General features: G+C 41.5%; 2 protein-coding genes across 3 annotated transcripts; one reads left to right on the forward strand and one right to left on the reverse strand.

Annotated features, from left to right (window-relative positions):
* Nucleotides 1-234: 234 nt before the first annotated feature.
* On the reverse strand, nt 235-4,957 carry foxh1 (forkhead box H1). 2 transcript variants are annotated; one of them, XM_071485402.1, is made up of 4 exons: nt 4,818-4,957; nt 2,412-3,009; nt 1,543-1,647; nt 235-1,339 (listed from the first exon to the last, which is right to left on the reverse strand). In XM_071485402.1, the coding sequence occupies exons 2-4, from the start codon at nt 2,892-2,894 to the stop codon at nt 368-370; spliced, it is 1,560 nt and encodes a 519-aa protein (XP_071341503.1). In that variant the 5' UTR covers nt 2,895-3,009; nt 4,818-4,957; the 3' UTR covers nt 235-367. The 2 variants fall into 2 exon arrangements, with proteins under 2 accessions (XP_071341503.1, XP_071341504.1); XM_071485403.1 differs by lacking the exon at nt 4,818-4,957 and adding an exon at nt 4,470-4,604.
* Nucleotides 4,958-7,951: 2,994 nt separating this feature from the next.
* Nucleotides 7,952-26,121, forward strand: ppp1r16a (protein phosphatase 1, regulatory subunit 16A). Its single transcript, XM_071485401.1, has 11 exons — nt 7,952-8,035; nt 17,895-19,021; nt 19,685-19,755; nt 21,622-21,767; nt 22,164-22,267; nt 22,807-22,931; nt 23,262-23,387; nt 23,478-23,553; nt 23,777-23,906; nt 24,018-24,180; nt 24,287-26,121. Exons 2-11 carry the CDS (start codon nt 18,775-18,777, stop codon nt 24,824-24,826), a joined length of 1,728 nt encoding a protein of 575 aa, XP_071341502.1. The 5' UTR covers nt 7,952-8,035; nt 17,895-18,774; the 3' UTR covers nt 24,827-26,121.
* Nucleotides 26,122-27,796: the final 1,675 nt, after the last annotated feature.

A 27,796-nucleotide genomic window follows, 5' to 3' on the forward strand; every position in this document is an offset into this window, starting at 1 on the left:
TGCCAATAGAAAAAAAAAAAAAAAAAAGAGTGCAAATAACATTGACAGTGCAAAGAGCTTGTAGTAATGCACACTCTATTTAACTGAAAGACTGAGGTAGATACTTGTTCTGTTGTATAGTCGTTTGAGGTAGTGTTGCTCCAAATGATCCACAGACGGATGCATGACATGAAGGTATTTCTTTGAAAATACAAAAAACAAACAAAAAAATTAAAACACTGGCTTTTCATCTTGCTAAAAACATGAAATCTATCATTTGCTTGAACTGGAGGCAAAGATGAACCTCACCCCCTGCATCATAGTGGTTTTGCATCTGTGCATGTTTGAGTGACAGTGTAAGCTCAGCTTGACTGGCAGTAATTCAGAGTCAGTACTGAGGATACCTGTTTAGGGAGGGCCCATTCTGCAGGGCGTACTGACTAGGTGGTTGATGATGTGAATGAGAGTTTTGATTGGCTGGTACTAGGACATCAAACACACTCTTATTTGGAGGCACAGACTGCAACATATTGTCCAGGTCCATGATGAGGGGAGGGGCTTGTACTGAAACTCGCCCGCTGGGGAGTATGGGCCAATAAGCATGACCTAAGAAGTGACCGGGTGCTACAGGAGAGCTACCATAGCCATAAAGGGGAAGCCCACCATGCAGCGGCATTAGAGGCCCTCCGTTGAACCGCATGCTGGGTGGGGCAACAGCATTGGGGGGAGCATATTTGGCGTAGGATGTAGGGAGCTCCCATGGAGGTGTGACAGTCTCCCGTCTGGCTGATTTGTGCAGCGGTGGCCTGTAGTCCTCATAACCATCTGACCCCGCTTCACCATCTGGAGGAACACGCTTCCCAGACAGCGACAAACCTTTCCATTCTTCATCAGAGGAGGAGGAAGAGGTGGAGGCCGGGCTGGCAGAGCTGGCGGACGCACTACGGGCAGAGGATGCGTAGCGTGGTCGTGGAGGAGGAGAGGGCCGAGGGTGCGTCACCTCACCCCAGCAGTCCCTGGTAGTCACTTCTATATCCGCAGAGGCACTAGTTGGTCGCAGGCTGTGTAGCAGGGAGTCGATGGCGAAGGACGAGTCCAACTTGGGCCGGAACAAGTCCTCCTGTGGTGGGGAGGGATTTCCCGAGCGCATGGGAGGGAGGGAGGTCACAGGGTCAGGGGTCGGCTCAGATTCTGGCTTGTGTCCCTGTAAAATGTAGGGGGCCAGATCCTGGGCAAAGATTGTCTCATCCTGGCGCGACACAGCTGTGTTCTGCCTCTTAAGGAGCTCCAGAGGAACACGGCTCAGCTCCACTGCCCAGAAATTACCTTTGCCCTGAGGCTTACCTGGGTCCTTCAGCACCTACAGGTCGAGGGAGGATTGACAATCAGATGAATGTTTGACAAACCAGCCCAGGCAGTACTGACTGAGCTGCACGACTAACCATCACAATAACACCATTTCTTATCTTTCATCTACACCAGCAATACTGTAAACCTCCCCCAAAATCTCCCAAATGATCTGACACAGGTTTAAGGTAATTTATACATTTTCGACATACAAACCTTAACAAAGCAGTCATAAGAGGAGAGGTTGTGTCGCACTGAATCCCGCCAGCCCTTGTAGTTTCCTTTGAAAAATGGGAAGAGAGTACTGATCTCCTTGAGGATCTAGAAATAAAACAAAAAATATCAGCATGTGTGGTCCAAAATCAGCACAGAAGATGATGATTCTCTTTAGTGTGTTTTAGTATATACCAGTATTCAGACCGAATTAAGGCACAGTCTTGCCTAAACGCACACTGATTTGATGACTGGTGACATTACTCTACTGGGGCTTAAAAGTTTAAGTTACTGTACCTGAGTAAAATCAGACATGACTGTAGAAATGGAGGCTGACTAAATGTGCTGTAACCTTCAGTGGACTACTGTTTATTAATTAAAAAAATAAAGCAATGTGGATCTTTACACTTAAATGATATTAGCTGCATAAGCACTTCATTTAGAGGAAGAAATACACAGAGTCTATTAGGCCAGCAGAAACATTTTTTTTTACATTTGACCATGTATTGTATCTTATCACTTTCCTGTTACAGACCAGTGTCTGGTTTCACTGCAGTCCAGCCTTATCAAAGCAAACCAAGAATGGTAGGGATGGTGGTCACTCAAGTGTCACCAAGAGGTGACTGGTTTGTGTCACTTTGTAAACTGTGAAATAGCCATCTGTCCGTGGACTGTTAATACCATTAAAAAGAACAAAAAAATTCTGATGAGCAAACACTATGTATTTTGTAATCGAGTGATTTCCCCTCAACAGAATACTGTGGAAATAAAGTAAACATCATGAGCATCATCGTGTATAAACACATCATGCGCCGTGTACCCATCATAGCAGCGCGCACGAACACACATGAACGATGTGTTCTCGTAATTACCTCAGACAATGTCAGTTTCTTCTCTGGGGACCTTTGGATGACCATAGCGATCATAGCAAGATATGAATACGGTGGTTTTGGATACCGCTGGTAGTTCTTTTTCTTCCCATCGCTGGTCCTGCTCTTATTCCTTTCGGTGTTCCATGAGTCCCGGGTAATAGTTTCCTGTTTGCCGCTCGCATCTTGCGCAGTCGGGTATGATGAGCCCGGTGGTGCGGGTTTATCCATGAATGAAGTGGATGAAGTGGCGCTGGTGAGATATTCGGGGCGCGCTGTGGGCTTCTCCGAGCGCGGCGGCTGCTGGGGAACCATCTGAGCCGGATGGTGAGACCAGTGTCGGGCTGGAGAGTTCCGCGTCACACCGCTGGCAGGGAAACTCTGCTGTGCATTTCTGTGGAAGTCAAGTTGATGGTCGTGGAGTTCTCCAATGTGGGACAGAGCGGGTGGTGCCAAGAGGCTCTGCTCCGGCCAGTGCTTTGTCATGCTGATCACCCAGGGGGAAGATCTGCCCTCACGTTCGGACAGGAGAGCGGAGAGGGGGAGGGAGGTCAAAGAGCCGGTCCTTAACTTCTGGCAGACTGCTGGCTCCAAGCTGACTCTATTTGAAGAGCAAACAATTAACAGTTTCATGTAAATCCCGCTGCGTAATCGAGGAGAGAATGACGCGTTATCTGAGAGCTGAATGACTGATCGCCCCGGGGGTGGGGGGACTGGGCAGGGTCAGTGTACAGGAGGGGAGAGAGAGGAAGACAGTAAACCTGTAAATAACCCTTAAGATAATATCAACATGCCACTTTCAACGTAGATTCCGGGTTTGCTTTGGAAACAGTGCTTAGAAGATTTACGCACGAAAGCCTAATGCAAAGTGTCGGGGATGGCAATAACTTTCAAACAAATAAAGCTTATTTTTGAGCCATTCCAGAGAATAATGAAACTTTCAATATCTCCATAAAAACTCCACTATCAAATTAGTATTTAATAATACTAAAGACTTTCTTCTCGAAAGTGACACTTGGGTGCAGAGGCGAAAAGTAAAACTCATGGGGGATGGGATGGGCTACAAGAGAGAGAAGTAATTTCGATTGAAGCTCACATGCAATCAACAATTTTTTGCCGAGCAATATACATAAGGAACGGCTAATATACAAACAAAGAGAGATAAGAAGTTGTCAAGTCCTATAATTGATGAATCACTGCGGTAAATGGGCGACATCAAATAAATTATCAGAATCTTTTAGATTTCTTTTAAATTGTGACAAATTCAAAGTGTCCGAGTATTATTAAGGTAGATTAACTTTATTCCAGAGAGCAAGCCATGCATGTGTTACCCACCTCACCCCCCCAAAAAAAAATTTATTTGGAAGATAGTTTATAATTTGGCATTAGTCAGCAGAAGCAGAATAAATAATAAAGAGGCGTTATTGTAGAGCTGTGAGAGCGCACAACATTCTGGGGGTGTTGTCCGCACAGTGGGGTCTCCCCTGGACTTTGCAGGATGGCATTCACCATTGAAAGACTAAGTTTCGGGAATGTATGTCTTTTGTTCATGTTAACGCAGTGCTAATGTGCGAACCCTTGCTTCCCAGCAAGACAGTGAAAACAAGTTGGATTAGAAGGAACCCCGCTGGTGAGCTGGAGACTGCTCCTTCCCAAAGAAGGCTGCTTAGCATGTGACAAAATACAGGGGCTATTCAACACCATTTGTGGGTTTTCTAGCGCTTACAAGCTGCAAAGTGTTGTAGTTGGGTAGGACATTCACACCTTAAACAGTAGCAATCATGTTTCCCCCCCCCCCCCCCCCAACTGTTAGAAACTGCCTCTCCAACAAGAACTACTCAATCAGAGACACCACAACCTCCAGCACCTTTCTACAGCGTGATACACGGCAAAATCTGACATTGGCCTTTAAGAGTTAATTTGAAAAAGTGTATTTATCCTCCCTTCTTTTTCTACTAGTGGATATATTGCATCTGATGAGCTGATGAGATAATCAAACGCAGCTGCCCAACATCAAGTGAATGAACCAAGATTAGTCACCAGAAAGACACAAAAACTCACACTCTGCACGGCTCCTCTAAAATATCACAGTTCAAACTGTGCAGCTATTGAGATGTTGCTTCATCCACAACTAAGCACTGGACGCGGCATTTAACCTACATTTGCGTGCTGTGCGTGGCGCGGGCCTGCGCGCAAAAATGGTTTCACCTTCAATTTTAAGCGATACTGTGCGATTTCCTTTGATGACACCGAATAGCATTTTGACCTCTTCAATAATCAAGCCGTAAATTTCCAGTTAGCTGGGGCAATATCAGGTGATGGTAAAAGGGACTGTTTGGTTTCAGTCGTCCTGCACTGAAGCCCTGGCGTCGTTTTCATTGATATTTCCCCCTGTGTGGAAAAACTTACCACTTCAATTTGCAGCTTTTGAACTTTTGCAGTGATGCACAGGGTGTTGGAGCTTGTTTTGCAGGTCAGATGGCTTTCCCAACATGGTGAGCAGCAAACCTCCTTCACCTGCGATCAATTGCATGAGTGAAATTCTGCTCTGGTCGCGCAGTCATATAGTTTGTCCCCCTCTAGTGGTTTCACTGGGAAGTCAGTGAGAAACCTCACCCACCCAAATAACAAATGCAACAGTCCCCCAGTCGCTTACAGACCATTCTCTCCTTAAAAAAAATACATGATGTTTTTCTCTTAGTTAGCTGGAAATGTAAACATGTACAGGCAAACCCCTCACCCATCATGCACAATGTTTAGATCCTAATTTACATGACTTCTCATAGTGAAGTGCTCAGTGCCAAACACACTGATTTAAATACAAACTGTCAATCTATCTCTTCCTGTCTGCTGGAGTGCTAGTTAATAGGTTTTGCCTGGATTAGTGAGTCATGCATGAGAAGAATGGGAAAACAAAGGAATAGGATACTATCCAGCACAAGGCTGTTCACATCAGGCTGATTGTGCCTGAACAAATCCCCCCTAAGCTGGGCTGGGATGCATCCTGATACTAAGATGGAGAAAGTTTAGTTTTTAAGTGACTGAGAAAGTGCCACTGCATCATTATTGCCAGAGTGTATATGGCTTTTTTCCCCCTTTGTTTTACATTTATTTATTATTATTTTCTTTTATTGTTGATTTAACAAAGATGATGAACAATACATTTAATGCACCAAATATAGCTTGAAGCTAAATTCCTTCTGCAGTCCTGGGCAGAGGCCACCAGTGATATGCAGGTTGATGAAGAATTATAATATACAACACAAGACTTGTTCACAGTAATTAGAACCTACAGCAGAGGTTCTTGAATCTGACAGACCCAGCAGAGATGTCTGCTTCTTACACACTGTACAAGGCTCAACTGTTGGTTTAGTGAAATTATGAAAAAACACATTTTCATTTTGCCCACACCTAGTGGAGTCTAATCATGCAGATTTTCGGATATGTGAGGTACTCACAGCATTAAAAAGTGACATTCAAAAAAGAAAATCAATAGAAAGACAGAATTGGTGTCCTAGTTCCTCTGAAGAATCCACAGGACACAGGCAAGCATGTTTTCCTAGGGACTATTTCTTCAGTGGAAAAAAGTTTCAATAGAAACTGTTACCAGTGAGGTCTGTAGATTATTCAGAGAAGGTCAGTGGACGGCTTCTGGAAAGATACACTGCTGTTAAATTTTATAAATGCTTTCATGCACCACAAATGAAATTCCATTTACCTCCAATCTCAAGAAGGATATCTATGAATCTGGGCACATTAAACCAAAACTACGTGCACAAATCAGTCTGGACAACTTAATACCAGAGGAAAGTGAGAATATATGCTTTTTTATTATGCTGAGCGTTTATCAAAGCTGTCTTCTTTTCTTATGGGGTGCTCTAATAACACTTTTGTTCTACAGATCAGAAGTAAACATTCAGTTTTAAAACTAACTCATAATTTTTTTCTCATTTGTTTGATGTCATATGGTGACATTTAATAATAAACTACTACTACTACTACTACTACTACTACTACTACTACTACTAATAATAATAATAATAATAATACACTAATAATAATAATATTGTGTAGCACCTTTCATATGAACAATGCAATAGTGCAGACAATACAAGTGCTTCACATCATTGTGTACACAGTACATAGATTTAACCCGTTTAGAATAAAGTAAACATCAGCAAACAGAATTAAAATGAAAAACAGATAAATGCAGTAAGAATAAATAAAAACTACAAAAAAGCAAGATTAAAAAGGTGAATCTTTGTTTATTAAAGGATTTTTTTTTAAATTGCATTTTATGTAAATGTTCCTATATTTGAAAGACTATAAAAGTACTGCTTGAATTTTATCCTGAGGCCAGAGAGGGTCACAGAAACTCATGGTCCCAAGCTGTTTCCTTGTTGTGTCTCTGCAGTCTATCACTCACTGCAGAGGTCAGCAGATCACAGGGTATTAGAAACTGTGATGCTGCTGGGAGCGCCCTTTGGATTAAGCAACCAGTCAGACAGTCAAGGTTCAATTATCTACCTGTTCGGTTGGTTGGCTTTGTTAAATTGATATTTAAACAAGGGGATCTGAATGGAAGATGTGTTCAGGCTTGTGTCGGGTACTTTGTTAAGAGTGAGAAAAACCATGAGGTTAAACACACCCTGACAGTTTATTCCTATTTCATAAATGTCAAGGACTGTGTCGAAGCTGGTCTTTTGACAGAAATGTTCACTGTTATTCACATTTTTTCACTGTTTTCAATTTACTCTCTTTGCATCTTTAGAGCCTCTTTTACTTATTTTATCAGTGTTTGGATAAGTTTGCATGAACAGGATGATATTTAATACATGTAAGATGAAAGTGGCCTGTCCCATGTAATGTCTGATTATTGTACTAGAAATTAGTGTTTGAACTTTGCAGCAGTGTCTAATATTCCTTATATAATAATAGTTTTATTGCAGCAAATTGCTATGGTGCTTGATAAAGCAGAGATGCCAGCTTCAACTTCTTCAGAGATGACCCCTAACCCTTTTTGAACATCAGCCACAAATCTTTTGTTTTTGATCCATACCTCAACATCAATCGGCACGTTAAGAGACTTATTTTAAAATTCAGTTTCCTTTTGATTACTTTAAAGTCCCTATGTCTGATCTTTGATGTCCTCATTACTCACCCATACCTCCCAGATCTGGCAACCAATTGAGGTATGTTGTTAATTCCATGGTCCAGTTTCTAAGACAAAGGGGGTTTATGCTTTAATGTTTAGGCTCAAACAATATGGGACTTAACTCCCACTTATTATTAGATCAAATGAGTGACTGTTCAAACATGTATAGGCAAGCATTATTAACACATATCACTCCAACAGTTTGATATTGTTCTTTACCTTTTTAACTTAACTTCTAACATATCCGTGTAGTGGACTCAGTGGACAGTTTTTTTTTTTTTAACATTAATCCAGGCCGCAGACCTGCACCTCAGTCTGCAGCCTTTGTCGCCCTCTGGTGGAGTCTGCGCAGTGGGAGGAGAGGAGCAGGTCCGGTTGTTATGGTGAAGCATTCCCCCTGAGGGCTGCCCGGAGCAGGAACAGGGCACCGCAGACCTGGACGGGAGCTACCGCTGACAGTCAAGCTCGACAGGTAAGATGTCGCCACATTGTTTTGGATCACTTTACGATGATACTTTTCGCTCTACTCGCTAATCTCTCCTTGTTGAGGCGACATAAAAATCTAATTCACTTCAACACCGCTGCGACTCGGGACTGTCGTGTAGCTGAGGCGCAAGCTAACCTGAGGCTAAGGTAACAGGTTAGCAATGACACAACACCAACGGTAGCCCACTTTATCTTTGCTCAACAGGTGCTCTTACCACTTTTAACAACCGGGACTCACCCAGTTGGGATAAACTTGTTGCTGTTGACTTTTATCTGCCACCGGCCACGATGAATGAAGCCAGGTAGCTTAAATGAGCTGCTTACGTTACCTGTCAGACCCGCCACCTGTTGAGCCCGTCGGCAGACCGCTAGGTATCTTTGCTAATCCGCTGCTCTCGGTTAATCCGTCGCTCTGTGGGACAGACGGCAGCGCTTCCGTCGTTAAAATGGTTTTTATAGCCATTTTCAGTGATTGTATCAAACTGGTCAGTAGTTAAAAGACTTTTTTGCCAGTCTGAAGATATCACAGCTCCATGATAGGTGGACAGGTGAGGGGTGTCAGTGTAATCATTGATACACAGGCTGATTTCTTTTATATTACAGGCTGCAGCTCATAGTTCAATGTCAAATAGATCCAGTGCGATCCAGTGTTATAGCTCTTTAGTTATATTGTTTATGCTCAGCCACAACACTGTAATATTCACAGACAGTAAATATCCTGCAAATACATAGAAAAAATTATTTCTTTCTTTCTTTCTTTCTTTCGGTGCACTTGTAAATGAATTAATTTGAATTAAATTACAATAAAATAGAATCTATGGCATCTGCGGCATCATAGATTATATTCTAGGAAGCATTGAACATCAATACTTTCTGTGGCTCTGAACAACTCTGTCACCACTAAACTGAGCATACAGCAGAAGTTTTATTCAGAACAGATACAAGTGGAGTAAAGAACAATAAAACACATATCATAAAACTTATACTGTGTTCCTGTAATAAGGGAGTGGGAGTCCCCATCCATCGAGAAGGATGAAAAAGGATGCTGCCCAAAAAATAAGAGATCTGGAGGAAGCTCTCAAAGCTGAAACAGGGAAAAAATGGAGGCAAAAAATTGCACTGGCCCAGGCTGAACACAACCTGGAAAAGTTAGCACTGCCAGTGGGAGGAGGAAAGGTCCCGTCTCTTGGCAGAACAAATGCAGGCAAGCTCCACTCCTAACTGATCCAGGCACAGGAAGGCCTGGAGAAGGAAAGGCTCCAATGGCTTAAAAAAAAAAAAAAAAAAGAAGTTCTGTCTCGTAGACTCTCTCAGGATTGTGAAGCAGGCTCTGGAGGACAAGGAAAGAGAGAGTGAAATATGTAGGGATGGACAAACGGGGAGATTAATGAATCCAGAACATCAGATGGAGGAGGTTCAGGAAAAAAGAAATCTTTATGGAGACGATTCCTCAAGCTTTTCAGACGAACTGGGGGGAGACCCAACTTTGCTCTGATCTCTCTTCTCTTTCCTTCTGCTCTCTCTGACTCCTCTCTCCATACGTCCGGAAGCTACTCGCCCTCTGTCACCAATCTTCTCCCCTAACTCTCTACTCCCAACCTCTATACTTTCTGTAGAGTTTAATCAACACCTCTTTGCGCTCAATGAAATTTAAACAAGTTTAGCATCACATAAGCAGTTTTTTTGCAGGCTTATTGTAGTGGATTTCATTAGATTGTACAGCTGTGATGTTCTTGTGCCCAACCCCACTATCCTCTGTAGAGCTGACGCGATTATTCAACCTATCAAACCAATTCAAATCAATTAGTTGTTTAACAGAAAACTATTCATCAGTTATTTTGAAAAATTGTTTCAGTCACTGATCAAGCAAAATGTAAGATTAATAGACTGCAAGATTAATTGATTCCAAAAATAATTATCAGGTGTGGCCACAATCTTCAATGGAAGATGTTATTTCAAGGGAAGAATTACCGTTGAGTTTTGTTTGTCTTGGTGTTTGTTTTCCATCTAACCAAACTTTACTGAAGGATATACTGTAGTTAACCAACTATCTCACTTAAACACTACATCACTGACTTATTAACTTAAACAAACTCACAGTCATATTCTTGTCAAGCCAGCCTTGCCGGTCTCGCTAACAACTATTAACACCTGTGGTCAAAGTACCTTTTGAAGCATTTCCACAGTATGTATAGTCAAAGTCAGTCAGGTTTCACAATATAAATCAAGATTAGCTTGTAAGCTCGTTTATACTCAATGTGACACACACGCACATACACTGTCATGATAGCAAACTCAGGATTTAGGAGGAAATCATAAAAAAGGTGAGATCATCAAGGTACTTCTGTTATTGGACTGTGACCCCTGTGAGGCACGTTGACTGAATTTAGATTCATTGCGTGTATCTCATTTGTAGCAAGAGCTGATTATCTCAACTGAACAAGCACTTTATTTGATATTAGACACCTGAACGCAGTGTGTAACATGAGGTAATCAGTATAAAAAGATTTCTTAATTGTCCCAACAATTCCTTTTCTTTATGATAAGATAAATCCAACAGGTCAGGTGACTTAAGCAGTTATTTCAAGGTCAAACAGTATTTGCTAGCATTTGGCTCTCGTTTACATTCCTTCTCTTGTGCATACACTCCTCCTTGTTTTTTCTGTCTTTTTTTCATGGGGCATCATGTCTGTATGTTCAAATGTGAGAAATTCTGCGGGTGGATGTCATATACATCATCTCGCCATGTGGGCACCATTTAAAGTTTCTTTATCCCTGTTTCTCTCTCCACCTCGGCGACTGCATGACGTGACCCTACATCCTGCTCAGGAGCAGTTAGAGGAGTTAAACTAGGCCAGTCCGTCTGTCTCCTCCCCATCCTTCCTCCTCCTCATATTCTCTTCTATCTCTATGGCATTCTTTCCTCCACATGTCTTGCCCTCTCAGTCCACATCCTGTCCTCCAGAAAAAGCTGCAACTCTTTGTCTTTTTGTCTGATATATAGCTTCAAAGATTCCTGCCTCCATTCCACATACACTCTTTCTGTGTTTTTCTAATGGCCTCTTACTCTCTGCCAACTCCTGCTACTCTGTTGCATTACTGAGATTTCTTAGTGATTATATGGAGCAGCTCAAACCTTTACACATGACAGGACTTAAATGTGTCCACCTCTTCTCAAGTAGATCGCCCTCCCTCTCTCTTCTGTTGTCATTCTTGTTCTGTCCTTCCTTCAAGGGTTGCAACTAATGTTCAGATTATTTTCATGATTCATCAATTAAAAGTTTGGTCTACAAAATGTCAGAAAATAGTAAAACACGCCCATTGCATTTTCCCAAAGTCCAACATTATGTCTTTAGTCCTACTAACAACTGATAAATTCATCCCTTTCAGCTCTGCTTCCCTCATAAGTGATTTTTAAGTTGCCGTGTGACAGAAAAAAAAACAGCCTTTCTCAGTATTTGGCAGGCAGTTTAGGTCATCTGGCATTGTTTCAGATTGCAGGCGGGATCATTCCCGAATCATCAAGCTGCATTGACTCAGCATTGTTTGCTTCAGTGGATGGAAAGGTCCTGCCGGTCACATCAAACAGCTCACTGGGCTGGTGGTTGTACACAACAGCTGAGCAATGTCGTTCTGTGATGGCAAACCATTATTGTAGCACATGACAGCTTCCGCCTTTTCCCGATGTAGCCAGGTTCAAGGCCGAGTAGGAGCTTTGGCTGTGTGCTCTGTTGTGCTCTTGTACGTTCACAACCTTGTACACTTAGGTACCACCCACTTGATGAATGTATGAGCCTCTGTGTGTGTGTATGTGTATATTCATAGTAGTCTATTCATTCCAGCTGTTGAATGAAAGTTAATGTTCGTGAGCAGCTGTGCACAGCCCTTCCTGTTAGGTCAGTAGGTGGAAAAAGTCAGAGGTCCACAAATGTCACATTGATGCAGGGACACCTTTCTAAACACACAATATTTAGTCTTATTTCTTGTTATGAGCCTGCTGCATGGCCAGAGTTTGTACAGTATCGGTGACCTCACCTCATCTTTTCCTGTCTGTCTGGTCTCTGCCTGACTCAGAGAATCACAAGGCTCTTACACAAATTCCCCATTCCCCATTTGTGCAGGGGCTTAATTTATAAGAGGAAAGATTAGCTAAGACTAATGAAATGCTAGTTTAGGTCACTGCGTCCACTGATAGCAGACCAGAATTTCTCATATGGTCTATTCAGTCAGTCTATTGATGAGAGCTATTTTACTAGACACAGATACATCACTGAGGTAAGATCACAGCATCACAGAGAAATGTTTCTTCCTTTCATTGTTGAATTGATTTAATTTGTTTTACCATAAGTATCAATTTTCTTCTTGGATGGGCATATAAATATACAGTGAGTTCCAAAAGTCTGAGACCACTTCCCCTTTGTGTCAAAGTGGTGTCAGACGTTTGGACTGCTGTATGTGGTGGGTCAGTTAGTTTGTTAATAATAATCTCGAATGTGTTGTTGCTCTTGTGGGTATAGAAACGGCACTTTCAGCCTCTGTAATAGCCTTCTGTTTTTTGGATGAATATTTGGGGCAAAATTGTTTTTGTTTATGAGCAACTGACTCTAAAATGTGATGTTAAAAAATACCATTTTAATTGTCATTGTGCTTGACATATATTAACATGACATTGTGTTTACTTTTAACCATCAGAAAGCTACATATGCCCAGATAGGCAATACATTATTTAACAGTAACTGCTGATCTTTCACTCTCGCTCCCAGTTCACTGATGGTGAGTGAGGTAGACTGAGACTGACTGAGCGGCCAGACTGTCAGACAAACAGCAATCTCACGCCATTAGGAGCCTGAAGTTTTTTTTTCTTTTCTTTTTCACCACAACCTGCCTTTTACTGTGTTTGGTTATGTCCAAATCATGGCCCTAAACTACACTGTCCCAGAGGCTACTTTCAGACTCGTCTCCATGCTCAGGCTCTACAGCGCATACTGAACTGAAAGGCTATAGTTAAGAGAGAGTAAAATGTAAAAAAAGAACACATGCCGCTCTTGATTTTTTTGCTGAGTGTTGGTTTACACGGACAGAGTAGAGAGCAGAGGGACAGTAGGAGTGGTGACTGACATGCACGCGTGCAAGACATCTTTTGCTTAGCTCGCTTACATACTGCCTTCAGTTAGCTGTAGTCCGCTCAAGTCAGCATCACCCCCAGCTTCTGCATACTGCCTCTTATTCCTGTTTTAATATATTCATTCTATTTGTTTCATTTCTAATTATTATAGAACAAGCACTTATTTCTCTAATGGTTATTCAATAATAATAGGAACATACATGAGTTAGAAACACCTTTGCTGTGACAGTTAACTTCAACTTCAGTCCACTGCTTTATTGTTTGGAACTTGGATACATTTAGGAAACATGGATTCAGTTTGGTTGCAGCCTGTCACATCTGAGTCAGTGTGGAAGCAATGAAGTGTGTGCCTCATACAGAGATAGAAGTAGAGTCCTGTTTCAGACATGTCCAGGAAGAAGATTACTCTCTACTTTAGTCTGTCAAAGCGGAGCTGGTGTTCTTCCTGTGGCTTTTTTTATGGGATGAACCATGGAAGACAAAAAAGATCAGGCAGGAGAGACAGTACTGCAAAACATGGAGGACTGTGTGGACCTGACAGGCCTGTGTTCTTGATAGGACGTGCGTCTTATGTTTTTGTACCTGGACTAGCCAGGCTCAAAAGTAAACATCAGTGTCTGAGCCTCAGCTCTGTTCTCCCCGTACCGCTGAATGATTGGCTTTGGTTGCGATTTGAGTTGTCTGGCTTGTTCTGCCACTGACTGCTGCCCTCAGCGCGTGTGTGTTTGTGCATGTAAATGTATTATGAGTGGGAGAATGAGAGTCTCTGTGAGTTTGGATTTGCATGTGTGTATGTGTTATCGCTGGTCAATATTTAAGGAGCGCTCTGATCGCACAGTAGATGATGATATACCACTTCTGTTTCAGTGGCATGTGCTGACCACCTAGTTGGACCCCACTTGTTCTCCGCCAACACATACCATGTCCTAATGGCACACACCTCTTAACACTGGTGTGATACTCCTGGCTCAGCAGTAACTGACATTATGCTGCCACACCAGTACCACCCACTGATGAATGTGCACATTTCTATGACATGTGCAGCTGTTAATTTAATGTGAGTTTTTTTTTTTTTATTATCTTTATTGACAATACCGTGCCATAGTAAATGTGTTTGTCTTTGTTTTTGCATGTTGAATTTATTTGTCCAACATGATTATACATTGGATCACATATAATATGATTGAGGGAATGTTAATACATGTTGCATAATGTTTATTATTTACCTAAATACAAATTACCTTCAATCTGGCATTCCTTTTCCCACTTCAGACCAAACAGCATATGCCTTTTATCCACATACCAATGTTGAGCTAAGAGCTATCTGTGTCACACAATTGCATAGCTCATAAAAGCTTTTTTTCCAAAAACCTAACTTTATGAGATGAGTAAGCCTTGTTACAATTGCCACTTAGCTAACCAATGACCCATCAAGTGATTGCATAGACCCACATTCTGCAAAGCTGATCATTCATCTAATGTACCAGCATATCAACAGGTGTCATCAAGCTCAGCTAGTGACGCAGTGTCAGGTCTATAGTGGTCCATTAAGAAACACTTAGTCCATGTTGCTTTCAGTGTGGGCTATATGTACTTGTAAATGAAATGACTTCTCACCAACTAAAGCCTCACTTATTCTTCCTGTAGGAAAACTAAAAAAGTATCCAACAAAAAACAGTGGGAGTAACATGTAATCACTACAATCCTCCCAGATCTTAATAAAAGTACGTTGATTTCCGTGTGTCAGTGAAACACTGTGAACCTGCACTTGCATATAAATATACAAGTCACAGTACGGTGTAGTATCAGACCAGCACAGCTCATACAGGCAGATGAGGCAGTATTTTCTGGGTGAGGGTGGCAACACAGTAAACCGGTTTTATTGTCATAATCATATGATCAGATTGCTGCTAAAAGAAAATGGAGATGGAGACAAAGGGATGAACTTTTTTTGTCTGCTCAGTCAATAGCCCTCACTCTGGTTTCCAAGCTGCTTTATACATGGATGTGACTTTTTAGTGATGTTATCTTAATACAAATCATTTCACTCACCTCTAACAGGAGATTAGCAGTTTCCAATGAAGGCAGGCTTTACTGTCACACTGTTCTGTCAGAGTAACATTACAAATCCGTCTGTGTAAGACGATCAAACTAGAGCCCTTTATGTTGAAATGGTTTTCTCTGAGATGTGCTCTGTCATCAAATTGAAGCTGAGAGAGCATTATTATAAAATGTTAATGGACTCCAGTCAAACAATATAATGAACCTCAAAAGCATCTTGTTTGTGAAAAATTTAAATATTTATTGAAACTCTGGTGTGCACAAATCAAAAAAACACAGAGAAACAGATAACTAAGCAGCTGCATTGTAACATGCAGATGGCCCAATAAGTCTTTGGGTTGTTTATGTCTGGGTCTGTGTGTAAGCCCCTTTTTTATCACTGCATCATTTGACTGATGTGAACAAAAACAAAATATGACTCAAACACAGCCTCACAGGAATTAATTCTTCTGAAAAATTAGCCACACAGAACTAAAGTTTAACATCGGGATTTTTATTCCACTGATCTTTCAGATTGTGCCTTGAATTATCCCACTAATACAGCAGTTTGTGAAGGGATTTTCCCTGTTTCTTCAATCGTTTGACCCTTTAAAGCCACTTAAAATACCACAAAACAGTTTCCATTTTTCATTTGTTAACTTGACCAAATACAGGTTACTAAGTCTATATGGCTGAGCCTTAATTGGTCCTTCAGGGCTTTGTATACAAGAAGTTTGTTTCCTTGACTTTTCAACATGAACATGGACTTTGGATACCGTAGCTTCTTCCTGTAGGAGGAAGACGGGTTAAAGAAAGCCGCCTCGTGGATCGCTGGTATTCCATAAAACAACCCGACATTCATCACCCATGTTTCGATCCTGGGCACTCCAAGTCCATGTTCCTGTTTGTATTGTTTGAATGACTGATCTGTGTAGTAGCCAGTCTATAGGGCAGTGTTGGGTTATTACCTCAGTCTAAGGAAATCCTTACATTGTCGCTTGTGACAAAGGGTGAGAGGTTTGGTATCCTAAAAATAGTAAAGGGGCATAGTAAAGGAACAAAATGACAAAACTGTCTTCTTCCAAAGTGACTAAGATTTTAGTGTTGGTCAAGAGGCCTAATGCAGTCTGTGACTGGAGGGTCTGTATGCTGCTTAATGTTCAGAAATATAGCCTTCTTTTCTGGATTTACTTTGTAATACTTACAGATAATGGTAGTTATGCTGCCAATTTATGTTGTTCTTCAAGTAACAGTAGCGTGTAGTATATTTTAGTATTACTTTTTAATAAGTCACCATTTATCAAGGATTTATAAGTCGTAACAAAAGGCTTTATTTATGGTTAAAGAATACTAATGCTTTACATATGAGTTAGAAGCCAGGTTACTGGGTTCCTGGCTGCCACACACTATAGAAAAAAATGCTGCATATTTAGAACAAACATTTATAACTCTCGTGATGGTTTATAAGAAATGTATGTCAGTTATATAAGAAAATTTCATAACTGATCTATACATTAATATCATTATCAAACATAAAGTATTAAACACTAGCCAGAGGGACCCAAAAGTAGCTATTATTAATTGTATGTAACAGATCTAACATTAGTCAATGATATACTGACTATAGTAAAGCCATTAGTTACAACTTTCAAACTCTCCTCAAAGGGTGCTTTATTGAAAAATGGTTCCTACCAGTTTTATTGACTTGCTGCCATGTTGGTATTACCACAAGCTCAATTATTAATACATCAACCGTGACCAGTTTGGAAGCTGGTTGATCTAGATATGTCTAAAAACCTACAAATACCCAAATTCTTCAATAAATACAGTCAGGTCTGTGTGATTACTTTTTATTCATTCATATAAATCTGAAAATAAAGCATAAAAATTGACAAATTGAATCATTTTTAAAGAAAGATTCTTGGAAGAACCTGTTAAATATAAAGTCCCCAAACAAACCTGTTACTGTCATCTTATTGAGATGGAAAAAAAAAAAAGAAAGAGAAACACTGTAACTGCTACTGGTCATTATGATTCACTCTACATCTCTTTGCTGTCTAATTAGCTGACTTATGGCGAGCCCTGGTCGTACCACCACCCATCTTTTCAGGTAGTTGTCTGGCTGCTGCCTGCAGTGGCTCTGTGGTCTAGGACTACTGTCTTGTCAGTCACTCTCTCTATCCCACTGAGTGCCTCTAGTTGACCTTCCTCTCAGCACTCACAGGCCCAGGCCTAAATAATAAATGAATCGCCTGGAAGGAGCCAAGTGTGTGTGAGGCATGTAACTCAGCAGGGAAGTTAACAAAAGGTAAAGGTAAAGGTAAGGCGATCTTGCTGACCGGGGTTAGTACTTGCACTGAAACATTTCACAAACTAGCTATTTAACTGCTTTTCCACAACATCATTACATCAGTGTTGCCTTGTGTGTATGCCACTGGTATCGAAGTGTGTGTCGGGCTGCAGGGAGTGTCAATCATTAATGAAAAGCGTCCCACCAGCTCGAGTTTCCTTCGGGAGAGGAGTGGGAGAGGAGGGAGTAGGGGGAAGGAGCTCAGGGGTTAAAGATAACAGGATTAGGAGAGCGGTGTGAGCAGCGTGCCTACATTATACTGTAACACAGCGCTCACATTTTCTCTTCCTGCCTTTTCTTCTTCTTCTCTCTGTCTGCCCACAGCTGCAGACAGAAACAATGTCATTGAGGAACACACCACTGATGCCATCACAGCTAACTTTCAGATTTTGAGGACCTGCCAAAAAGTGTATCAACAACAAGTTGGCTTTGGAGTAGTCTCCACTCACCAGCAGGAGATATATGAATGCTGGGACTCACTTGAAGTGAACCTTGTGTGAATCCTACCATGACCATTTTTATTGTTATTGCTTAAACTCCCAAGTTCTTCCCACCTTGTGGATTTATCACCTATTGAAACCATATTTTCACCATGGATTGTCATAAACTTGCTGCACTTTTGGATCCAAGTTTTGGACATAAAGGCCACCACTTCAAATTAGAAACTAAAATGGAGCATTTAACCTGGAGAGATGTTTAACTCTGCCTGTTGAGCACCACCTTTTCCGTTTCTGTCTCTCCTACCCCCAGTGGATCATTGGCCAAGTTACCCACAGTCGACATGGATGTGAGAACTGACAACTGGTTACAAACTACAGCTTGGATGGGTTTGGTTTTGTTTTTGACACCTTTCTCTCTCCTTTTTTCCCTTGGCAAGATCAAAGTTGTGATCTAAAAGATGGGAAAGAGACATTGCAACAATTTTATGTGTTGCTTACTAACCTGATGATACAAAAGAAGTTGTTTTGAGTCATCATTCACCAGACATTAGTTGCTTGCTTGACGTGTTTGTTTTCATGAGAGGACATTTTCACAGCATCTTTTCGTGCTCTCCCACAGGCCTGTTTGGCCTGACAGGAGGGCCTCTTTAAGGGCCACATAGGAGGCATATGGAAGCCTAAAACTTTGATTTACTGTCCTTGTGGATTACGATAAACAAACAAAAATTGAGGAGCAAAGACACTGTGACGGTTCGTAGTGTTGTGTTGGCATGGCAGCAGATCACAGCGAGCTGCTGGCTGAGATGGCCACAATCGGGCGTCTGAGTGCCACTGAACGCCTGAAGCACGCCCAGAAGCGTCGTGCTCAGCAGCTGAAGGCTTGGATGCAGATGGAGAAGGATACAGCACGAGGGTCAAGGGCCAAAGCAGATAAGAAGAAGGCACGCACCACCAAAGTGACGTTCCCGAATACCATCACCCTGCTTGATGCAGCAGCCCGCAATGACCTGGAGGAGGGTAGGTAGAAACACACACTGAGAAGTCATGTTAGAGAGCCTTACTTTTTCTATACTGAATAATACTATTTACTCAGAACTAAATCAGTTGAGCATAATTATTTGAAGGAACTCAAGACAGGGTGACAGGTTATATCAGACTGTTCTATGTCGGTCTAATCCAGCACCCTCTCACCTGCTGAAATGACCATGTTGTGAAAGCAGGGCCTTTCTAAAAGTCACAGGATACCATAACGCCTGCGTTTGTTTTCTTTGTGTTGTACTGATTTGCCGTTGGCCTTTTCTGAGACATGAGCACTTACCAGGCAGTGGCATGGTGCTCTGTAGAACCCAACATTTAAAAGGAAGTTATTCATGCATAATTTATACTGGATACGTCACACTTTGATTGTAGTAGGCCAGGCATTTTGTTTTCAATGGCTTTATTCAGCCACAAGATCAGTTCTAATTATAGTGGCAAATCTTTTAAGTTCATTGTTATTCTACACACACAGACACACACGCACACACACATACGCTAACTTGGTGTCATTTGTTAAATATATTTATAGCAGACAGATAAGTGGCAAGTGTTGTAACGTTTATGTGGGAAGGACTCTGCCCAGGTGGCCAGTCATAATGATGTCCGTGTGTTCCTATGTGTGTATGGTTGTGCTTCTTCTAGTGAGGGAGCTGCTCAACAGTGGTGTCAGCCCAGACCTGATCAACGAGGATGGACTCACAGCCCTACATCAGGTACACAATCACATGGTTGTGGGAGTCGCCAGTGCAGAGAGGAGGACATGATCGTTCACCAACTTTTGACCCAACTAATTATAACATAATGTTCATCTATCCCCTTACTCACTGCACACCAGGAAAACATAAACTTGAAAATGTATCACCTGCATTTTCACAACTCAGAGTCCATATTTCTCTCCATGGACATAAATGAGGGTCAAAATGATTTTGAGCTTGTAAAGTAATGTTCACAAATAATTCCAAAGTTTGTATTTGTAAATCAACCTTCAAGGTTTCAATTTAAGTCTGTACATGTGTAGATTAGTTGTATCTGTTAAAAATGATCTGTAATTACAAAAAAAAAGAAATGCTGTAGGAATTATATCAATAGTGAGGTTGAACAAACACTGGAAGAAGAGGTGACCTTGTGAACATTTGTGTACAGATACAAAGCATAAAACTGCCTGTAAAACTCTGCGTTCAAAGGTCCCACATTATGTGTGACGCTCAAGTTACGAGCACAGATTTTGACCCTATTGTTACACCTGAATCTGAATGAACAGTGAAAATCTACCTTTCAGTTTTTTTATGCAACCTCACAGCTGACATCATTTGTTCAATGTTTTTAGTCACAGTCTATTTTTTTCCTTTCTACACATGCACAAACTTTACTTCAAACAACAGTTCACATGCACATTTATTTTACAGGTTGATTTACAAATACAAACGTGAACGTCACTTTACAAACTCAAAATCCTGTTGACCTTAATTTGAGCCCATGAAGCTCATATCATCACATCTGGTAATAAGCTCATAAGGGGTTCAAGTTCAGAAGCAAATTTGGTCGTCATATCCTAAATGACCACCTAGCCACATCTTCTAAACACATTCCACATGTAGTCATTTAGTCATTTAGTCATTTAGCAGACGCTTTCATCCAAAGCGACTTACAGAAGTGGGGAGAGGGCCACTCGGAGCGGGATTCGAACCGGGGCCGCCTGCAGTGAGGACTATAGCCTCAACACATGCCACATACTATACATACACTACTTCCAGTATTTAGGCCATGTAGATGCCTTCCAGCTACATATACACAGGTACCCACTCCCATACGTTAATCACCTTACATAAGCACAGCTTTGAAACAGCCATTATGATCCTGCTTGCACAGTTTTACACTCAGTGACTCCCCTTAACAAGGCAGGTCACCTTTTGTGCAGCATGTGTGTTTATGTTGTGTGCAGTCAGCTTTGTGCTCACTAAGTACTGTTTGCCTTTATTTTGTCTGAACTTTAACTTATCTTAAGTCAGTCGACATAAACACACTGATTCATTCCCACCATTTTAGTTTGAGGAGGTTGGAAGAGTGAGGGCAACTTGCTCAGGCTCACATTCTTTCCCTGAACACTCACATTTAGAAGAAACCATCATAAGATTTCTGTGTTGAGGACCTGGAAACACACAAATCAAAAAAAATTCTGCAAACTTTGTAATTCTCTCTGTTCTTGTTTTGCTCCTTATGTTGTTTATTTCTCTTTCTAAGTTAACATGTGCACTTGCAACTACAGACTCCTCTGAGAGCGGTGTTTGTGGGCACAGAGAACTCTTTATAAAAGCAGTTGACTCTGCTCTTCCTCTTGGAAAACTTGGTGTTTGTACAGCAGAGGGCCTGGCCATGCATGCAAATTTTCTTCTTTTACAAGAGCCACTGTATTAGTTGTTATAATAATGATGCATAGATTTCCATTCTCTTTGTGCTTGTTTGCCTACAGTATATGTTTTCCATGTTTGTCTGTCTGTTTAGTTTTCTGTCTGTTCTTCTCTTTGCATTCATAAGTATATACATTTTCATACATATCTTCATCTGCCCTCTCTTCTCAGTGCTGCATTGATGACTTTGTAGAGATAGTGCAATGCCTGCTGGACGCTGGTGCCTCTGTGAATGCCTGTGATAGTGAGTTATGGACACCACTGCATGCTGCTGCCACCTGTGGACACACTGGTCTGGTGCAGCTCCTGATTCAGGCGTGAGTTTTGCCACGAATGTCCTGAACTTTGTAACTCTGTTTCAGCGCCTGTCCTTTATGCACATTTCCTCTCACAGCAAAATTTTCATACAGTTACATTGGTGACAATATTATGATGTAGATAAGATTATATTAGTATCAACTGTGTTATGATAAATGTTGCTTAATCCTTCCATTTGTGGATATTATTTTCTAGATCAAAGCATAAACGGACTGAGAGCCTTCTTGGCCAGTCTGTCTTGTTTACATAAACAATGCAAATATGGCTGCAGCCTAAATGTCAGAACACTTTGCAAGCGTATGAATATTCTTGAGTGGCTTCGTACATCAGGGTGTGTCACTGTCTAGTACTCTAATCCAGTTGTTTTTGCCTATTTGTGTATGCATGTATTCTAGTGGGGCTGACCTGCTGGCTGTCAATGCAGATGGCAACATGCCCTATGACCTCTGTGAGGATGAGGCCACCCTCGAGCTGCTGGAGATGGTTATGGCTGAACAGGGTCAGTGAGTTCAGCGTCTCTTAAGATACATGTAAATGTCTCTGCAGACCTGCGCAGAGAAAGGTGTTATGGGTAACTGTAGGTGACAAAGGCTCTACGCATGGCATGGAATCAAGCAAGCTGATTGGTTGTTTTAGCTCCTGTCAGGGCACAGGTTCCAAACAGAGATGAAAACAAACGTAAAAAGAAACTGGCAATCAAGTCTGAACGACCCTTGTGCACACTTACGTACATGCAGCCCGGGCAAGTGTAATTCCTGCTTCAGTCAAGTCAAACTATCACTGACATTTCAAATTGTTAGTTTCTTTAACAGCATTTTTACTCTTTGAGCTCGTAGAGCAAATAAGAGGTCACAGAAGAAAAAAGATGCATGAAGGGAAAATATAACATTTTTGGTACATTTGAAATCAGGTGTCACACATCAATGACCAGTGCAAAAGTTCAAACAACTGTCTTAACTCTGGAGCTGTTATCTGTTGGCTAACTGGTATCTTTGTTTCTTTCCCTGTGTGTGTGTGTTTGTTTGTGTGTGTGTGAAGGGATAACTCAGGACCGGATAGATGAATGCAGAGGTGCTAAAGAGATGGCCATGCTAGCTGACATTCGGGCTCTGCTTCAGAGCAGAGCAGACTTGAATGCTCAGGATGATAATGGAGCAACACTGGTGAGACAGAGGGACAAAACTTAAGTTGCCTACACAGTGTTGTGTAATTAAGATGTAGCAGCTGAGGGATTTTAACTCTGTGTGGTGTCAGTGTGCATTCACAGTTGTACAAAATAAGGAAAAATATGGAATATTAATGCAATAACTTAATACGAGACTATTACTCTGTGCCAACTAATATCATAACATTCAGGCAAGAATACAAACGTCTGGAGAACAATCAGATTTTCAAAATGGAAGATTGTAGAGACATTGGATTTTATTTTGCTTTTTCATTTGCTTAGAGATGTAAATTGCATGCCTTGGCTGACATGCCATTTTCTCTCCCAGCTCCATATAGCAGCTGCTAATGGCTACATATCTGTGGCGGAGCTGTTGTTAGAGAACAAAGCCCAGGTGGAGGTGAAGGACGCTGATGGTTGGACACCGCTACATGCCGCCTCCTGCTGGGGACAAGTGCGTGCTGCAGACAAAACAAAACATGAACCGACCACTTTTTCTAACTAACCTATTAATAGTATGGTGTTGTTTTTATTTATTCCTCAGATTCAAATGGTGGAGCTGCTGGTAGCTCATGGAGCCAGTCTAAGCACCAAGTCTGTACTGGAGGAGACACCTCTGGGTAGGACCATAAAGCCTCTTTGTGCCCCTGTTATCACAGCAAAATAATGTGGATGATATTACCTTCCATCTTTATAGATGTAATATTTAATCCCTGTCTCAAGCGTAATAATGGTCTCTGTTAAAAGAGGAACCAATCATCCAAACCTATTTCTTAAGTGTCTCTTATCAGCTTCTTTCCTTTAAAAGCTCAGTGTCTCACCTCAGTGTTGCTGACTTTTCAGATGTGTGTATGGATGAGGAGGTGAGAGCCAAACTAATGGACCTAAAGCACAAACATGATGCCATCATGAAGAGCCAAGACCGGCAGAAGGGCACACTGCAAAGACGAGCCTCCAGTACTGGCAGCAGAGGGTGAGAGGGGGCATTAGTCCAAGATCAAGAGAGCTCAAGGGAACTTCACACAAAAAAAAATTTAGAGAAATTTAGTGCTTTATAGTTCCCCTCTGTGTTTTGTGTATACAGTAAAGTGGTTCGTCGTGTCAGCGTAAACGAGCGCTCCAGTCTGTACAGACGAGAGCACCACAAAGAGGCCATGGTGTGGCAGGAGCGTGGCCGACAGCCTGATCCACAGGACGACGATGAGGACAGACAAACAGACAATGAGCTGCACCAGCATGCCACCATGGTGAGTGAGCTCTGTCTTGAGGACCTTTTTAAGGAAATGTGTAACATGATTACTGTTTTTGTCACTTTTTTATTACTTCATATTGTTGAATGTCGTTGTGTTTCAGGTTGCTGGTGGTACAGCAACATCACGTTTAGGAGAACTGGAGGCTGCAGACAGGAAAATAGTGTCCAACCTAGGTAATGGAGGCACATCTGTATCCCTGGCTGCCTCCGTGCCTGGAGAGCAGTGGAGTGGTGGAGGTCGCATGGAGCGCAGCGCCTCCTACCAGCTCTGCCCTGCATCTGGACCGGAGTTAGCATCTGGGTCTACAGAGGGCGAGGGGGCAGACAATATGACTCGAGAGAAATCGCACCATACGCTGGCTGACCTGAAACGCCAGCGGGCAGCTGCCAAGCTCAATAAATACCCTGCACCTCCACCACCCCTGCCCCCTCCCGCAGAGGAGGAGCCCTCAGTTTCAGCAGTTGAGGTTACAACTACTCAGGTCCAGTCAGAGCTCCAAATGACACCCAGTACAGAGCAGGTAGCCTCCCCGAGCCAGGTGTACTTCACCCCAGCCAGCGGAGATCCTCCGCTGCTGAAACTCCGAGCTCCTGAGGAGGAACAGTCTACCAACAAGGAGCCTTGCTGTGGACTCATGTAGACAACACACACAGACATACACACAAACATACTGCCTACAGAGGAGAGGAGCTAGGCATGTAACACTCCAAAGTGGCAAAAACATTTCAAAACAGACACGTTTGAAATGAATCATTGAAGACTTGTAAGTTATTATAAGTTAAGGCCACATGCCAGTAAGGGTTTGATCCACACTGCATGTCACATAACTAAAGTGCAATCTATGTGCTTATTCTCTCTTTGCTTATCTTTTTATAATCAATATTATACACTTTATACATTTTTACTAAAGGTCCCAGCATTCCCTGATGCTGCCTCGTAATAAGAGGCTGCACGATCTGATGGATGTATGTGTTACTCCAGGTGTCCATCTAGTGACTGGGAGAAGAACTACAAGTTTCAGTGTTGAAATCACAAAGATCTGCTTTACTCAGTCTTTATGGTCTTTACTTTACTCATCGCTTACTTAACAACTCAAGTAGATTCATTGAAAAGCCTTAGAATCATGTGAAAGTTTAATCATGAGCGTAAATCTGAATGATATTGAATTGATTTGTTTTAAATTAAGAAGGAGTGATTGAGGTTAAAGTTCTGTTTTCTTTACCGAGTGACTGCTATGAAGGGTACGTTATCAATATTTGCATACATTTACATCATAAGCAAGAGTGGTTGGGAGATTGCTTGGTCATGATAGTTTCAGCATACCATATAACTATTCTGGATTTACATTTACACAAGGACTTTATTCTTGCTTGATTTTTTTTTCTTGGATTGAAAATATACTGAATAGATTTCTTTTGTTACTTTTCCAGTGCACAAAAAAAGCCTAAATTTCACTATGTGTAATTTGTAAATTAAATATTCTCTCTCTTGATTTCTATTTTTCTACCCACTGAATGGAATCACATTATTTATTCTATCTGATACTGAATATGGTTGAGAGTGTACAGTCATTGTACCTTTTTTAAAGATAGATTTAATTCTATAAGGAATAAAAGTGTAAGGGCAAGATATTTTTGTGTTAACAGAAATATTGAAGAGATGGTAGATAGTTTTATTGTCAAATCAAGTAAACTTGTCATATGATGAGCTATCAAAGATTGGTGCCTTCTTGAGGTGGAAGATTTGATATAGGTTTGCAACACTTGCACAAAGTCCCACATGTAAGTTTGGTGAACAGTGGGATTAAACCATCAGACATAGACTCCAATTTGAAGTACTGTCAATGCGCTCTGATTTCTGTATTACATTTCAGTTTTGTTAGTGATTTTTACTGAGCCCTGTTTAGAAAAACATAAAAATTGTTTTCAAAAATGATTTTTTTGTATATTTCTTTCTAAATGCAAGTGGTCTCATATGGAACTGGACATAATGACCGTTTATGTATAGTTATTGTTTGAAAGGAGGGAACTCAGAGGAACATGTTTGCAATGAAACATTGTATTACAAATTATACATTTGTTTTTGGATGTTTTTGTATACTTAAGTTTAAAAGCAGTAGTTTACATTTAGACTTGTGTTGGAAACCAGGTCAGGGTCAAATAATAACATCATGGTAAGAGAAGGGGAAACTGACCTTGTCTACATGAGGTTCTTGAGGATGTCTTCCCCTTGTGGTAAAACTGAGCTGTTGCACATTTTACACACGTAACGCCTTTTCCTCTTACATCACACACTCACTCCCTCACTGTAAGAACATCTCGAATGTCACAGTTCGTCCCGATCCAGCTGCCAGGGCACCACATGATCCACATAGTAAACAGTTCAGTACTCACAAGTTACAGCTACTGAGTAAAACTGCATGCATTCTTGTCTCAGGTCATTATAACTTTACAAGTTGTAGACCTAACTTTGAAAACAAACAAAACTTCCCTTGAGATGCACTCACAAGACTGTCACGCTCTTACATCATGCACACATAGATCTTGACACTGTGCAGGTCATGTTGTGTGTGGCCTTGGCAACAGTTGTGCGTAGGGTGTGTTAAAAATGGAACCTGCTTATGTTCTGAGTGCGAGCCAAGGATATTGAGCCATAAAGATTTGGTCCTGTAAATCTTCAAATCCTCATATTTTAGTCATGGAGCTGTTTTAAAGTATTGATGTCGATGTGTCTTTTAAAATTAGGCACAGGCTAAATGGAAAAGACTGTTGTGTGATGCTGGCAGAATACACACAGCATGACACACCGATGTGACCAGGGCATCACATGCTCGTATATGAAATGCTTTAGTTTGGGATATCAAGTGTCTTTCCTACGCCCTTTCCAAGACATCTGGGGGGTTCTTCTGTGTCACACTCTGTCCTTCTCTTACGCAGACAGATATGTTTTTGTCTCCCTCAAACAAAAGACACGCAAAGAAATATTTTTGTAAATCAGTGTTGTCCTCCTTCGATATTATAGCCTCTTTTACCAACTGGTCCCTCTGCATTCTCAACTTGATAGGTGGCTCTTCTTGAAAGACATGACTCCTTTTGCTGTTCCCAGATATAGATTCAACATCCATATAAGGGCAGAGGCTGGTGTGACATCATCTCACACCAACAAGGTGACTTCAGAGGTGCTGCGAACCAGGTGCAGAGATGGCAGTGATAAACTTGATGTGTGGCTGCCCCACACCTACATGCAAAACTGTTTCTCAGACTTGTTTCAAAGTCTGTTTCCCCTTAACCTGAACCGGCCTGGACGACCCCTTAACCCCAACCACAGTGGGGTTAGTGCAGCTCAGCTTGAAACACTGTTTTAAGGGGAAACAGACCTTACCACAAGATTTGCTTATAATGGCTGTGAGCTGCAGTTATTTTATTTTTGCCAACCCAGTTTTATTCAGAGAAAATCTATACAAACCTTTCATTTTAATGGGTTTTCTCAAAAATCTCCTTGTTCATAACGTGGGGCACATGATAGATTAAAGGATCTCTGACAAAACATGCTGCCCAAGCTCCAGTGCAACACACCCAATCTGTGTGGGTGTCTGTTACAAGATAGGCGC

This window comes from Trachinotus anak, unplaced genomic scaffold (assembly GCF_046630095.1).
Source record: "Trachinotus anak isolate AG129_WGS33_773 ecotype Australia unplaced genomic scaffold, CSIRO_AGI_Tana_v1 ptg000009l, whole genome shotgun sequence".
Taxonomy (NCBI): domain Eukaryota; kingdom Metazoa; phylum Chordata; class Actinopteri; order Carangiformes; family Carangidae; genus Trachinotus; species Trachinotus anak.

What these genes read in the sequence shown, in the direction of transcription:
- foxh1 (XM_071485402.1), bottom strand. Translation starts at nt 2,894, where the DNA reads ATGACAAAGCACTGGCCGGAGCAGAGCCTCTTGGCACCACCCGCTCTG. An exon ending in AGAAACTGACATTGTCTGAG is followed by an intron (nt 1,648 to 2,411) that starts GTAATTACGAGA and finishes TTTTATTTCTAG; the next exon opens with ATCCTCAAGGAGATCAGTAC. An exon ending in CTTATGACTGCTTTGTTAAG is followed by an intron (nt 1,340 to 1,542) that starts GTTTGTATGTCG and finishes CTCGACCTGTAG; the next exon opens with GTGCTGAAGGACCCAGGTAA.
- ppp1r16a (XM_071485401.1), top strand. Translation starts at nt 18,775, where the DNA reads ATGGCAGCAGATCACAGCGAGCTGCTGGCTGAGATGGCCACAATCGGG. An exon ending in CCGCAATGACCTGGAGGAGG is followed by an intron (nt 19,022 to 19,684) that starts GTAGGTAGAAAC and finishes TGCTTCTTCTAG; the next exon opens with TGAGGGAGCTGCTCAACAGT. An exon ending in TGCACCAGCATGCCACCATG is followed by an intron (nt 24,181 to 24,286) that starts GTGAGTGAGCTC and finishes GTTGTGTTTCAG; the next exon opens with GTTGCTGGTGGTACAGCAAC.